Source organism: Crinia signifera, chromosome 2 (genome assembly GCF_055691185.1).
Source record: "Crinia signifera chromosome 2, ASM5569118v1, whole genome shotgun sequence".
In the NCBI taxonomy this organism is placed as follows: domain Eukaryota; kingdom Metazoa; phylum Chordata; class Amphibia; order Anura; family Myobatrachidae; genus Crinia; species Crinia signifera.
The window spans coordinates 346,537,473-346,554,181 of record NC_139218.1 but is presented as its reverse complement, the minus strand read 5'-3'; the positions used below and the strand labels follow the sequence as shown (position 1 = coordinate 346,554,181).

The 16,709-nt window shown below is 45.3% G+C and overlaps 1 protein-coding gene across 2 annotated transcripts in view; it reads left to right on the top strand.

Annotated features, from left to right (window-relative positions):
• The first annotated feature begins 312 nt into the window (after positions 1-312).
• CERS5 (ceramide synthase 5) overlaps positions 313-16,709 on the top strand; it is a 62,808-nt gene continuing 46,411 nt past the window's right edge. The window contains exon 1 of one of the 2 annotated variants that reach the window (XM_083169653.1): positions 313-752. In XM_083169653.1, coding sequence (XP_083025779.1) covers positions 580-752 — 173 coding nt within the window. In that variant the 5' untranslated portion in view covers positions 313-579. The remainder of the gene's footprint in view (positions 753-16,709) is intronic. The other variant, XM_083169654.1, reaches the window with a different exon arrangement.

Here is a 16,709-nt window from a genome sequence, read left to right as displayed (position 1 = left end):
CGCAGCTCTGAAAAACCGGCTTATAGTAAATGTGACTGCTCATGTAATGGTGCACTTGTATCCCCTTGTACTGCCAAGAAAGGAGGCCTACCCTATGCCACATATTGCCCCAGTTTACCCCTTAAGAGACCTACTTTCCTATAACACTCACAGCTGCCCGTCATGCCTCTCATGGGAGGACTACTACCCGAGTCACCAGCAGGTGGCGTTGTGGAAAGTACAGTACACGTTGCCCCGCAGTTTATAATATCGCCACCACATCTACCATCATACTCCGAATGTATGCGGACGGAGATAGAGACGGAGAGGTCGCTGATATGGGCGGACACAGGCGTGATGTGTGCCTCAGTTTGGGTGTAGCAACATGGCTCACCCAGGCAACAGGGTTTAGCAACATGTCCGCTGCCGCTGGGTGGAGCAAGATGGCGACGGGACGGTGAAGATATTCCGGGTGCGGTCTTCTCCCGGGGGCGGGGTTACACACGAGCAGTGCTGCGAGTCCCGCCCGGCCAGCTCCCGTGTCAGCTTGTGTACGGCGGCGGGGACCGTCATCCCGAGCGTCCCGGCGGCGGCTGGAAGATGTCTGCTCTCTCGACCTGGTTCTGGAACGAGCGCTTCTGGCTGCCGCAGAACGTCACCTGGGCGGACCTGGCCGATGCGGAGACCGGGGATCAGTACCCGCGGGCTGGGCACATCCTCTACGCCTTCCCCACGGCGCTGGGCATCTTCGCTCTCCGGCTGCTGTTCGAGAGGTGAGTTCAGGAAGAAGCCCCTGGCCTGTGATACCGGTCACTATAGCCCCTGTGCCCCCAGCTCCTGCCTGCTGCCACTGTTATAGTGCTCAATGCTGGGCAAGGGGGCACAGTACAGACTTGGCACCACAATGTTGTGTCTGCCTATTCATGTGCCCCGTTGTATGGCCAGGTGAACCATGCAGAGACGTGACCCAAGTATATCATCACCCTGGTCAACTACCATGGCGCTGGGCACGGTCTTATGCCACGGCGCTGGGTAACAGGCAAAAGTCATAGGTACAGAGTGACTGGCACCATGCCCTGCACTGGACCTTATGCTTAGTCTGTGACTGAACTCCTTTCTTTGTAACTAAAACACTGAGTGAATTTATCTATGGCTGTTATGTGAATAAGATTCTATATTTAGGAGAATGTACAAAGGTATGCCAATTGCTACCACCCTTTAGATGTAGAGCATCTAAAGGGTGGTACACTCTGTGAAGTTGTTTCTCTAGCCATCCTGAAGGTCCCTGATATCGGATAATGCTTATACAATGGTGTAATGAAGTTCTGAGTGACATACAGATGTGTCCACATACCTCTATCCTCTGTGACCTACAAGTCACGTTACATATAACTTGTGTGATTCGGTGGCACCAAGCGTCTTTGCGTTTGTCTCTTCCATTAAAATGCGTCTTATTTGTAAGCTGTGCCAATAAGAAGCATTTTCATGTCAAGAGTCGTAAGCAAAGTTAGTCTGCGCTACTGAGTTATACCATGGCAAGGAGGCTAGATGTATGTGGACACATTCTGCAGTCTCTAGGTTTGATGTACAGTAACTGAAACCTGACGACGTACCTAGCAACTGTGGGCACCGGCATATATACTGGACGATATGTCCAATATGTTGTACCAAATTGGCCCAAAACAACATTGAGTCAATATTACCCCAGGGTGTACCCAGCTCAAGTAGTGCTTAAGCATCATGCGCTGTTATTGTGCAAAAGCAGAAGTTGATCTAGGACAAATCTATATTAATTTATGTAATACCCCTTTCACACCATACAAAATTCCCTGGTTGGCCCCGGGAACAACCCGCGACTAGCGCTGGTGTGAAAGGTTCCCTCGCCAAATTCCTGGAAAAATTTGCCAGGATTTCAACTCCTGCTAGCTAGCAGTGTTGCTCCCTTGAACAGCTCGGGTTACTGGCTGGTGTGAAAGCTACTGACTCGGGCAGCGGGGTCCAGGCGGCTGCACGGCAGCTAGGCGGGAAGCGCTGCTGAGTTTAAAAACATATTAAAAAGACTGGCTGGACGCTCTCAGACAATCAGCGTCCGGCTATTCTTTTAAAAATGTCTTCAAATTCAGCAGCGCTTCCCGCCCCGCATATAACGCTACATTTCCAGCCACCACTGCCCGGACCCGCTGCTGCACATAGGCGCCCTCCCAGCGTCTCTCCCCTCTCACACCAGAACGTGCATTGACTAGGCTCGTGTGAAAGGGGCCAACCCGGGAATGTCCCTGCTTGATCCCTGGACTCATAGGCGAATCTAGAATTATTTGAATGGGTGGTCCCAGATCTAGACATAACAGGAGGGCGACCTTTGCGCGGCATAGCTGCGCTACAAAAATGGGGCGTGGCCTCATGGGAATGAAGCATGGCATCACAAAAAGGGGTGTGGTATTACACTTTAGACCACGGGTCTTCAACCTGTGGCCCTCAAGATGTTGGGGAACTACATGTCCCAGCATGCCCTGACAGTTTTGGCATGCTCTTATAGGAAAAAATGTGGCAATGCATGTTGGAACATGTAGTTTCACAACATCTGGAGGGCCACAGGTTGAAGACCCATGCTTTAGACCATACACAGTAATGCCCATTACACATAAAGCCACACGCTGTAATGTCAATTACACATAAGGCCACACACAAAAATGCCCATTACACATTGTGCCACACATCATGATGCCCATTACATATTTGCCACATAAGTGCTGCTTACCTACGTGCTCATTGCTAGGGGGTTCTTGCTTGATGGCACCATAGTACCCATTACACATGATGCCGCACACCATAGTACCCATTACATATGAAGCCGCGCACCATAGTACCCATTACACATGATGCCGCGCACCATAGTACCCATTGCACATGATGCTGCACACCTAATGCCCCTTGCACATGATGCTGCACACCTAATGCCCCTTGCACATGATGCTGCACACATAATGTCCCTTACACATGATGCTGCACACCGTAATGCCCTTTACATATTAAACCACACATTATGCGTAATGCCCCCACATACCACCACTAGTAGCGTCCCTTAAGCAATGCCCCCAAAAGTGCCACTTAGTGTAAATTTTTATATAAACCTTCGCTGCTGCTGCAGGGAGAGATGGAGAGTGGTGCAGCTGCTTCTATGGGGAGAGGAGCAGAGCGCAACGCAGAGCACGCTCCCACTCCCCTCCTGGTGTCCCCCCTAGCCAAGTGGACATTTGAAATATTGTGCGCGCTGTTGTTGTGCTTGACGTCGGGGGAGCACGCTGGGCACCGGCACCACATGATTAAAGGGGGGGGCGGGCTGAGTTGAAAGCGGGGAGAAGAATTGGAGCAGAAGCTGCAGGGGTGACAGTCATTGAAAGCTGGGCAGAGAGCAGGGGGCTGCCCGGCTGTATTCAGAGCACTGCAGGTCACGGCTCTTTGAAATAATACCCCTTTCACAACAGAAAATGCAGGGATTTACCTGGGAATATGGTCCCAGGATCATGTAGGGACATTCCCAGGCTGACCCCTTATACACCAGCCTAGTCCCTGCATTTTCTGGTGTGAGAGGGAGAGACAACCACTCCCTTCTCCCTACCCCCCTTTAACCAACCAGCTATATCTTCGGAACCAACTGACCCATTTACATGAGACCAGTATCATATTGAAGAACTTTTGAGTTGGCTTCGAATGATTTTGGTCCCGTGAAACTGGGCTGTTTGGTTCCAGAGAAATCTGCCCTCAAAGAACATAAACAGTCATGAAATTACATTTAAGAAATGAAAAAAAAAAAAAAAAAAGGTTTAACCTCAATATCCCTGGAACCAATTAACCCATATAAATCCAACCTGGAATCAGATTGAAGGCCCAGCGATTTAGGTTCGACTGAGATCAACCTCGAGCTTCAGTGATGCCGAAGGGGGAACTGTCAGCCATTGAACTGGGTGGGGGTCGGAATTAGCGGGTCCCATGTTTTCCTATAGGGAAAACGTTCCAGCTTTGCCTGGCAGTTTCTCCAGTTCCCAGGGGGCTAGAGCTGCACCCCCGGACCACCCCCTAGATTCGCCTATGCCTGGACTGTATTCCCAGGTAAGTCACTGCATATTCTGGTGTGAAAGGGGTGTAACTACACAGAGCAGGCAGTCCAGTGACTGAAAGCCTTGACTGTGGGAGAATTATAATTTGGGATGACCGACTTGGCGCCCACAAGTCTTTTTAGTGGACGTGATCGCAAACCATATTACTGTGTGGCGTGGGTCCGCATCTTTTTTGTGTGTGTGTGTGGGTGTTTACAACTAAAGTCTGCTTTTCAGATAACCCTTCATTATCATCTCCCATATATGGGGTGAGATTCACCAAACACTAAATGCCGGGGCTTCACTGCGGGGGGTTACGCCAGTTCTATATGGCTTAACCCCATGGAAGCCTATGGGCTTCACTTCGCGTCCCCCCGCCGATCCGCGCTGCATCCCCCTCATCTGTGTCCGGGCAGCCTCCTGCTGTGCTGCCCGGACCAGTGATCTCCTCCTGCCTGCACCGCTTCTGGAAGAGGAGCCCTCTCACAGCCGGCTGAGGGTTCAGGGAGGGAGGGGGGACCCGCTTCACATCGCCGGCCATCGCCTTTGTGTTAATAATCGCATATAACCCAGTGCATATCTGCTCATTATGGAACTTTGAACCACATATTTGTTCCATTAACCACTAAGTGTTTGCTAGCACTAAAATTCTAAGCGTAAAATTATTCTACACGCGAGAAAGAATTAAATAATTAGTGTGCAACCTCAGTAGCTCATTACACCGCCGCTAATTAGATTACTATTGATAAAATTTATAAACTAGACTGATCTTAGGGACCTATACTATATTATTCATATTGGGAGTGAGGGATCCCACGTTGCAAGGGTAATTTAATACCCTTTTTTAAAATCCATGTCTATGTGTATTTTCATGTTTTGTGTTTTTTATTTCGCTATATTTTAACCAATTATAATAAAGGTTACATTTTAAACACCATTTCTCTTTGGTGCACCGCACAGTGACATATCTTCCTATTCTCTGTGTTCAGTAAAACTGATGTCCCGTGGTAGCACACCCTCTTTTGTATATGTGAATTAAAACACATTATTACCTCTGAGGGGTCATCCTTCTTGAAATATATATATTTCCTGTGCGATTGCCTCCCCTTTTCCCTGACCCTCCATTTTTCTATTTAATTTTTATCAGAATGGCAAATTTCTTTAAGATTCCTTATGTTGCTGTGGAGTTCCTAAATTGTATATATTTGTGGTATACGTGATCAAGCTAACATGTACTTGCCTTGATTACGCAGCTCTTGGTGTCATTATCTTTAGTGCTGCTGGATTAGTTACAGTGAGATATAAAACGAGTGGTTGTAACCAAATCCCAGCTAAGCACACTGCATCCTGACCCTGCTGGAAATCTCCAGCCTCTTCTTACACCTCCACTCACTCACATGAACAGCAACGCTGATAAGACCTGGCTGCAGTCACTAGTTTATGTTTCTGCCAATTGGACTCTGACTTCCCTTAAATCCAAACAATGTGTGTACTTTGGTACAGACTCCTGTATGGGTTCAATGCATGAGAATAAAGTTTTGCTTCCTTATAGAATGATTTGGAATACATAAAAAAATCATTTTATGCCTACATTTAACATGGGTGTTGTGTGTAATTGTGAATCTGGAGTAAAATGTATCGGCTTAATTGACCATGACTGTTTCATGCATCGGAACATTGTTACTGAAACATTGGGGGCCGCGCTAAGGAATGTCACACTACGAGTGCTCTTTCACTTTTCTAATGGAAAACCTTAATGTATTGGCAGAAACAATACACTAGGCCAGATGCACTAAGCTTCAAAAGTGATAAAATTGAGTGATAAACAGCCAGCCAATCAGCTCCTACCTGCCATGTCAGACTGTACTTAAAAAATGTCAGGCAGGAGCTGATTGGTTGGTTGTTTATCACTCTCCATTTTGTCATTTTTGAAGCTTAGTGCATCTGGCCCAATATCTCCCTACTGTAAAGGGCCCCACACACAGGGCGATATTAAACCATTTTCTGAGCGATTTTACATAATTTATATGCATCGCTCAGAAAATGGCAGAGAATTGCTGTGTGTGTGTTACACACAGCAATTTAAAGCGCGTCCCCGCAGCATCGAATCGGGCCACAATTAATAACAGACAGGCTGGTCAATTCAGAGCACTCGCTCAGAAAATCGCCAGCATAGCAGGCAGTGTGGACCTTCTGATGAGCGAGTGCTCTGAATCTCACCTGCCTGTCTGCCTGCCGTCCGCCCGCTGTCAGTTGAGAAGAACATGTCTTCCCATATGCACGCCCGCTGATGTCCACCTACCCGCTAAGTAACCAGCGCACTGCTATGTGTTCTACTCTCTCAGCAGTCCCCCCTGCCTCCTCGAGTAACAAGCCGCCCTCCGCCAGTACACCCCCTGCCCCGCCCTGCATATTCCCGGTACTCAAATATGTCAGCCCCTCTTCCCCAACACCCGGCTGCCCCAACCATCTCCTCCTTTACCCTGTGACTTAATTGGTCCTGGAGGCGAGCGGCTCCTTCCTGTCTGTGCTGCCGCTGAAGAGATGCAGCAGCTTTGAGCAGAAGCCGCCAACATCCCGCCAGCCTCCCGCCAGTGCTGGGTACAAGTTGGTAACAGATGGGGACTCTGGCTACTGTTCAGCTGCAGCCTGCAGCACTACCACTACACTCCAGACACATGGGTCACACTGTATGTACATTGCAGTTGGACAAGTGCTTGTTTGTTCAACCAGTATCTGTGTGTGTGTGTGTGTGTGTGTGTGTATATATATATATATATATATATGGGGGTGTATGGTGCCACCTGTGTCCTGAACTAATTAACACCCTAATTATTAGGTTTAGGTAAAGAAAATAACAGTATACCTTTAAAAAAGGGTGTCAGCTAGCCTCTAAGAATAAAACACCTTGGTAAGGGGTGTATCAAAAAGAATGCAATGGGTTGGATAAAGGCATAATCTACTACAAATACCTGTACAATAAGCGTGTCTTTTTAAAACATATAAGAATTTATTTAATATAAAAAAGTGCGCAATAGCACTATTTACAAGAGCAAACAGTAAGGGGACCGTGCGCAGGGGACCGTGCATCGGACCCGACTACATGTCAGGGAGAGGCGATTTGGTCCGATTTAACGGGCCGATTGGTCAAAATCGGACCAAATCGCCTCGATGTATGGGGCCTTTAGACTTAAGTGTATTTCATATACATATAATTGAAATTACTGTCTATAGCATATAACATTACTTTTGTGATGAAGTGCAGTTTTTTACGTCACTTTCTGTGACACTTGTGACAGATTTGAAATCTCCCGTGCTGAATCTCCCATTATGAATCTGACACAAATCTCTGCGTATGTAGGGCCCTTTAGTTCAAAATTGTGTGTAGTGGAACTTAGGGTAATATTTACTCATTACTCTGGCAGCATAGATGTGGAATAGTCCCATTGGACTGCCTCATGTCCAATAGAACGATGCGACCACCCAATTCATCCCCCGAAAAATTGGACGGGTTTGAAGGTACACACATGCAGTTGAGGTTGTGTATCGTAACATTGTCAAATATATCATATAATGTGTACACATGGGCAGCACGGATGGTGTACTAGTTAGCATTACTGCCTTTACAGAACTGAGGTCATGGGTTAGATCCCGCATGGCCCTAACTGTGTGAAGTGTCTATATTTTCCTGTGTTTCAGGTTTCCCCTTACAGTCCAAAAATATACTGGTAGGTTAATTGGCGCCCAACAAAATTAACCCTAGAATATCTGTATGTACATGTGGTAGGGAATATAGATTGTAAGCTCCACTGGGGCAGGGACTGATGTGACTGTTCAAATATTCTCTACAGCGCTGTGGAATATGTGTGCGCTATATATATATATATATATATATATATATATATATATATATATATATATATATATATATCTCTATATCTGGTAATAGTAATATACCTGAAGGTGTGTGTGTGTGTATAAATACACTACAATTCGAAAAGTTTGGGTCACCCAGACAATTCTGTGTTTAACCCAGTGGTTCCCAATCTGTGTTCTGTGGCACCCTGGGGTGCCTTGGAGTACTTGCAGGGGTGTCCTGGGTTGGTGCTCCAGGACCAATTCAAGTTTTTTATGTCCAATTTAAGTCATATTGTGGACAAACAGAAGTGAATCCTGTCCATTACCACATAACTGATCCTGAGGATGAGATATAAACACAATTTATTTAACTTAATATTTGTTTCTGACTTGCTCAATGAGAAACCTCTAGCCTCAGGGTCCCACAAAAAATTTCTGATGCTTTGGGGTGCCGTGATTCAAAAACTTTGGGAAGCCCCTGGTTTAACCTGAAAACTTACTTTTGTTTATCAAATGAGTTGAAAAATAAATTGAACGTATTGACATTGGCAAGGTTAAAAATAATTATTTTTTAAGAAATTTCACCCCAAGCTTCCTGAAGAACCTCCCACAGGTTGGATTGGCTTGATGGGCACTTCTTGTGTACCATACAGTCAAGCTGCTCCCACAACAACTCAATGGGGTTGACATCTGGTGACTGCGCTGGCCACTCCATTACAGACGGAATTCCAGCTGCCTGCTTCTTCCCCAAATAGTTGTTGCATAATTTGGAGGTGTGCTTTGGGTCATTATCCTGCTGAGGTTTGATGTACAGTAACTGAAACCTGACTACGTACCTAGCAACTGTGGGCACCGGCATATATACTGAGCAATATGTCATTCTGAATTGGCCTAAAACAACATTGAGCCAATATCAACCCAGGGTGTACCCAGCTCGAGTAGTGCTTAAGCATCATGCGTTGTTATTGAGCAAAAGCAGTAGATGATCTAGGACAAATCTATATTTATTTATGTAATACCCCTTTCACATCAGCCAAAATTCCTGGTCCTGGACCACCATCCTGGGACCCCCTGCTAGAACTTGCAGCACCCCAGGGTGCCTAGGCACACAATTTGGGAACCGCTGTCATAGGGATTTCAGGCATGCTTTATAAAATATCTGCTTTTTGAAGTGCAAAGTCTTTAGTTATAGTACTAGGGGAGTGGCTTTAGTATTAAAATAAAACATTTCCCACATCTCCTCGTTGGCTTTAGGGCTCCTATTCACTGGTCAACTATTTTTGTTGTTGCATTATATCGGCACTTGTTCTAAACTATGGGTTCGCCGATTTCAAATCTGAATTCTCTGCAAGCTACAGTTGTTTGCAATTCAGTATTTAAATTTTTCATCTTATTGTCCATTTTTCAAAATGCAGTTCATCAATTTCAAGTTAAATACAATTTCGGATTCCATCTTTGCGAAGATATTCTTAATGTAATGACCAATTTGTAGTTGCTTTACATTATAGAGAAAGTACAGCAAAATAAAAGCATTTGGGGGCGGCGGTACGCGTCCTACGACCTTTTCATACCCCCACTATCCACGTCGGCGTGGAGTTGAGAATAGAAAGTGTGGCGAGCCACGAAGTGTGGCAAGGGGACGCGGACACCTGTGAAGCCCGCGAGGGGACGCGTATACCTGTGAAGGTATCCGTGTCCCCTCGCTGCGCTCGCCACGCTTTGGGCTCGGTGGCTCGCTGCGCTTGCCATACTTTCTATTCTCAACTCCACGCCAACGTGGATAGTGGGGGTATGAAAAGGTCGTAGGACGCGTACCGCCGCCCCTCGCGGGCTCGCTGCGCTCGCCACGCTTCGGGTTCGCGTTGATAGTGGGGGCTGTACAGCCTCAAAAATGACATTTGGGGGCCATTAAACATGTTTGATACTAATTTCAATGCATTTGGATGCATTTCTGTTAAAAAATCGCATGCGATTTTTTTTTTTGCTATGCGATGGACATTGTGGGAGCCGTGATTCTACACAAGTACCAAACAATGTAATAAGATTTAAATCGTGGCCGCCGTGCTAGGAAACAAGTACCAAATTTATATTAAGGCAAACATCACACATAACAATGTACAGCGCCACAGAGTCTTTATAGTGTTGAATAATGCGAAGTAGTACATATCAATCTTGGTACTCAATAAAAATCTGTCATAACACGCTGTAAACCTGTATATAAACGGGACACATATAAGACTAGGACAAAGACAAACAGGAACAAAAGGAGGAGGGCACACGGGACCGAACAAGAATACCTCCAGTACTGACAAACATAAATATCATGTACATAGCCACCGATGTTGAAAAGGATTAAACAGATATATTGTTATGAGATTATCATTGACTGAACCAGGTGAATTAAGTAACGTGACGTCTGCTATCTCTTGAGGGAGAACAGGTAGACCCCGTCTCTCTCGGTACGCGGCCCATTTAAGCCACTTCAAATGGATGGAGGTGGCGGAGGAAGAGTATTTACAATTAGCCGTTTCATAACGGAAATGCTTATGTACCTTATCAAGGATGGGGCGCAGGCATGGAATTGTCTGACTTCCAAAATTGTCCTATAGCAGCTTTGGCAGCAATTAGGATATGGCCCATAATATATTTATCTCCGCCCTGGATACTCGTATCATGATGCTCTTTCACTTTTCTAATGGAAAACCTTAATGTAATTGGCAGAAACAATACAATATCTCCCGACTGTAAGTTCAAAAGTGTGTGTGTGTGGTGGAATCTTAGGGTTATATATACTCATTACTCTGGCAGCATAGACGTGGAATAGTCCCATTGGATGTGCATCATGACCAATAGAACAATGCGACCACCCAATTCATCCCCCCCAAAATTGGACGGGTTTGACGTTACACACATGCAGTTGAGGTTGTGGATCGTAACATTGTCAAATATATCTTATAATGTGTACGCATGGGCAGCATGGATGTTGTAATGGTTAGCATTACTGCCTTTACAGAACTGAGGTCATGGGTTAGATCCCACATGGCCCTAACTGTGTGAAGTGTGTATATTTTCCTGTGTTTCAGGTTTCCCCTCACAGTCCAAAAATATACTGGTAGGTTAATTGGCGCCCAACAAAATTAACCCTAGAATATCTGTATGTACATGTGGTAGGGAATATAGATTGTAAGCTCCACTGGGGCAGGGACTGATGTGAATATTCAAATATTCTCTACAGCACTGTGGAATATGTGTGCGCTATATATATATATATAACTGGTAATAGTAATATACCTGAAGGTGTGTGTGTGTATGTATATAAAAACACTACAATTCGAAAAGTTTGGGTCACCCAGACAATTTTGTGTTTAACCCAGTGGTTTCCAAACTGTGTTCTGTGGCACCCTGGGGTGCCCTGGGTTGGTGGTCCAGGACCAATTCAAGTTTATGTCCAATATATTAGTCATATTGGGGACAAACAGAAGTGAATCCTGTCCATTACCACATAACTGATCCTGAGGATGAGATCTAAACACAATTTATTTAACTTAATATTTGTTTCTGACTTTCTCAATGAGAAACCTCTAGTCTCAGGGTCCCGCAAAAACATTTCTGATGCTTTGGGGTGCTGCGATTCAAAAACTTTGGAAGCCCCTGATTTAACTTGAAAACTTACTTTTATTTATCAAATGAGTTGAAAAATAAATTGAACGTATTGGCAAGGTTAGAAATAATTATTTTTATTTGAAATAATTATTTTACAGCATTGCAGACCTTGTGCATTCTATCTGTTAATTTGGTGAGGTAATCTGAAGAAATTTCACCCCACGCTTCCTGAAACACCTCCCACAGGTTGGATTGGCTTAATGGGCACTTCTTGTGTACCATACAGTTAAGCTGCTCCCACAACAACTCAATGGGGTTGACATCTAGTGACTGCGCTGGCCACTCCATTACAGACGGAATACCAGCTGCCTGCTTCTTTCCTAAATAGTTGTTGCATAATTTGGAGGTACGCTTTGGGTCATTATCCTGCTGAGGTTTGATGTACAGTAACTGAAACCTGACGACGTACCTAACAACTGTGAGCACCGGCATATATACTGGACGATATGTCCAATATGTCATTCTGAATTGGCCTAAAACAACATTGAGCCAATATCAACCCAGGGTGTACCCAGCTCGAGTAGTGCTTAAGCATCATGCGTTGTTATTGAGCAAAAGCAGTAGATGATCTAGGACAAATCTATATTTATTTATGTAATACCCCTTTCACATCAGCCAAAATTCCTGGTCCTGGACCACCATCCTGGGGCCCCCCTGCTAGAACTTGCAGCACCCCAGGGTGCCTAGGCACACAATTTGGGAACCGCTGTCATAGGGATTTCAGACATGCTTTATAAATATCTGCTTTTTGAAGTGCAAAGTCTTTAGTTATAGTACTAGGCAGTGCCTTTAGTATTAAAATAAAACATTTCCCACATCTCCTCGTTGGCTTTAGGGCTCCTATTCACTGGTCAACTATTTTTGTTGTTGCATTATATCGGCACTTGTTCTAAACTATGGGTTCGCCGATTTCAAATCTGAATTCTCTGCAAGCTACAGTTGTTTGCAATTCAGTATTTAAATTTTTCATCTTATTGTCCATTTTTCAAAATGCAGTTCATCAATTTCAAGTTAAATACAATTTCGGATTCCATCTTTGCGAAGATATTCTTAATGTAATGACCAATTTGTAGTTGCTTTACATTATAGAGAAAGTACAGCAAAATAAAAGCACTTGTTGGGGGTATTAAACATTAATTCAATATTGTAAAATAGAGTATAAATATAATACCCCTTTTACACCGCCGCAAAGCCTGGGTCTTCGGTGGGTCGGCGGCGGTGTAAATGGGCCAAGCTGTTACACTAGAACAGGGCTAGGACCTGGGTAGATGGCAGTATAAATGGGTAGGCCGGGTTGTCTGCAGGTTGGATGGGAGGGGGGGGGGGGGGGGGTGGCGCAGACAGCAGCGGCAGCGTAGGAGGTGAATGGATGCCTGTGTGCGGCATCCATTCACCTCCCAGACGATCGCTGCACGGGGGCTGGGGGCAGCCCAGCAGCTTACCTTGGAGCTGGGCTGCCCCCAGCACGGCGATCAGTGTTTCTGGCAGGGATCACCGCGGTCCCGGCGCTTGGAGATGGCACCGCAGTGTAAACCGTGTAAATCCTGGATCTGACCCAGCTTGGATCCTACTTCCAGCTGCCGGGTCGGATCTGGGATTTTTGGTGTAAAAGGGGTATAATTGATATGGATGGCATGGAATGCCCAAATAGGGGTTTATTCACACAATGTGTATTTGCACTTGCTCAGGGCAGTCTTGAATGGGATTCGACCACCTGAATGTGATTATTACATGTGATAAATTGCACATCAAATGCCAGATCACTGGGGCTTATTCTGGTTCACTCTTTCTGACAAAATCCTTCTTAGATGGACAAAACCATGTGCACTGCAGGTAAAATGTGCAGAGAGAATTAGATTTGGGTGGGTTATTTTGTTTCTGTGCAGGGTAAATACTGGCTGCTTTATAATTACACTGCAATATAGATCTCACTTTGAAGTAAAACCCCACCCAAATCTATCTTTCTGCACAAGTTACATCTGCCCCACCTGCAGTGCACATGGTTTCGTCCATCTAAGAAGAAACTTGTCAGAAAGAGTGAACCAAAATAGCCCCCCATATGTGAGCCTCCGGGAGAGCTGCCGGGGAAGCTCAGGGAATATTGGGTCTGACTTGTGCTTTGGTCAAAAAACAAAGCAGAAAATTGCATATACGTTCACACACATGTATAGCATGTACAGGGAAAACTATTTCACATTTGAAATCGCAGTTGAAAAAATTATGGAAACCATTAAAATATCATGCAAATAGAAAATTAGTCGTTTCCCAGTGTTATGATCATTAGCCGATGTCCGTTGTGCCATACAGAAAATTAACCCCTTCAGTGACAATCACGATAATTTTCCAGGCTGTGCCTCAGTGTCCAGTCTGGCAAACCCGGAAAATTCTCGGGATTGCCACTGTTTTACAGCCGGGCAGCGCTGCTGAGTCCAATCACTGAACTCAAGCAGCTTCAGCGCTGTCCGGCTCCCTCCCCTCCGGGTTTTGTATTGCAGTCCCTGGTGCCTGCTTATGACAAGCCGGCTGCCGGGGACGGGGTGCGGGGGCTCAGGTCCGGGCAGCTGCTGATTGACAGTGCAGCGGCGCTGCCTGGACCCAGGGAGGCAGTGGTGTTATTTTTTTTTTAAGGGAGCATAAAAAACTCGCCCAGTGGGGAGCGCTCCCAAAAAAAAGCGCTATATAATACATAAGTGCCTTAGAGGGTTATGCTTATGGAACTTAAATATGATAGGCTTGCCTGAAGAGGTGAGTTTTCAGGGAACGCTTGAACATGCATACATACATTAATTTGTTGAATGCCAGTTAACCTACCAGTGTATTTTTGGATTGTGGGAGAAAACTGGAGTACCCGGAGGAAACCCACGCAAGTACAGGGAGAATATACAAATGCTGCACAGTTAGTGGCATTACTGCTTCACAGCAATGAGCTTTCCCACCATGCCCCTATTACACTGTCCCTAAAGCTTATGCTAAAACCTCTAACCCATGTTAAGAGATTAACTGCTCACTTAAACACCCATTTAGTTTAAAAGCTAATTTGTCTGTAAAGCCCCGTACACACGGGCCAACCTGGCCTTTTCAGCTGAGTGATGTGCTGCAGCATGAACGCTCAGCACACTGCCAAGTTTTGTGCTGATAGTTCATGCTGAGCGGGGCTTTACCTATTTTGATAATAGGCAAAGCATCCTGATCTGGGGAAGGCCAGTACAAGCATTGGCTTTCCCTGCGGGCGATATCGATGAACGGGACTGCACTTCTGCATCATACATTAGCTTAGTTTTTCTTCCAGAATTTTCAACAATTAAACATTTTTCAACTTCGGAAGTATAATATCCCATAGAGTTTATTTTAGCGCCCTGTATCTTTCAAAACCTATGCTGTTGCCAGCGTCAGTCACCATTCTTTTTGACTGGCACTGGCAACCTTGGCTAGTTCCTTTCATAGGGCTGCAGCTTGGCGGAACTTCTGAAAGCATGCGGACAGGCTGTTCTCTGGCTCATTCACCAGTTCCTGGCTGGTACCCAGACAGAAGATATGAGAACTTCTTTCGCTGTGGTCATTGCCAGTGGTGAGCGGCCGGTTTCCTTGACCTGATCCCAGCACAGGCTCCTCTCTCTCACCTCACAGAAACTTTTGTGTTGTGTGGTATATCTATGGATTTATTTTTATCTTTTCTTCTTTGCACAGCACTATTGCACTTTTCTGCCAACGTCCTGATGAAAAGACTGAATAAGTCTTGAAACGTCGACAAATGACGCTGTATATATGAAGCACTGCACTTTCTAAACATGGTTTAAATACCAAAGCCTGCGGAGTGCCGCCTCCTTTCTTGTAGACCCAGCCATAGGTCTCAGGATACCTGTATTGCACCAATTACTGGGAAGGCACCTGGGCGAGCTGCATCTCTGTACTGTCTGGTCCTCTGATATTGTTTCCATCTTGTAACTTGCATGGCATTCCATGGAAACTACCAAGTGATAAGGTGAATACCAGTGAGGCGTTTTCCTTAGAGCATAATTCATTTATACTATTTCATTTGAATATTGGCCCTTATTCTGGTTCAATCGCAAAGGCAAATTCCTTCTCAAATGGACAAAACCATGGCACTGCACATGGCAGATGTAACATGTGCTGAGAGAATTATACTGCTTTCACATTGCAAAATGCAGGGTCGCACTGGGACTTTGAAATGGTTCAGTCCCGGCACAACCCTGCATTTTGGGATGTTCACATCCCCTCAGCGAACCAGCATTATTGCCGGTTCGCTGACGTCATCAGGGGAGTCCTGCGTTATCTGGGGCGGGGAGGAGGCAGCGCTTAGGGCTGGCACTGCTCCAATCGCTGCCTCCTCCATAGTGTGAATGGGAAACTGATTGCTCAACCCATTTAACCAGTTCACACTGCACCGCAACGAACCAGTAAGAACTCTGCTTATTACCGGTTCTTATTGCCGTGTTGCTATCCGTTTGTGGGACCCAGTAACCCCTTTCACATCACACGAATTACTGGGTCGAGCTGGCAAGAAACCAGCTTGTACCTGGTAATTAGTTGCAATGTGAAAGGGGTATTCGATTTGGGTGGGGTTTTACTTCAAAGAGAGCTCTATATTGCAGTGTAAAAATAAAGCAGTCAGTATTTTGGTGTACTAGTTAGCATTACTGCCTTTACAGAACTGAGGTCATGGGTTAGATCCCACATGGCCCTAACTGCGTGAAGTGTGTATATTTTCCTGTGTTTCAGGTTTCCCCTCACTGTCCAAAAATATACTGGTAGGTTAATTAGCGCCCAACAAAATTAACCCTAGAATATCTGTATGTACATGTGGTAGGGAATATAGATTGTAAGCTCCACTGGGGCAGGGACTGATGTGACTGTTCAAATATTCTCTACAGCGCTGTGGAATATGTGTGCGAGATAGAGATATATATATATATATATATATATATATATATATATATATCTATCTGGTAATAGTAATATACCTGAAGGTGTGTGTGTGTGTGTGTAGAAATACACTACAATTCGAAAAGTTTGGGTCACCCAGACAATTCTGTGTTTAACCCAGTGGTTCCCAAACTGTGTTCCGTGGCACCCTGGGGTGCCTTGGAGTAC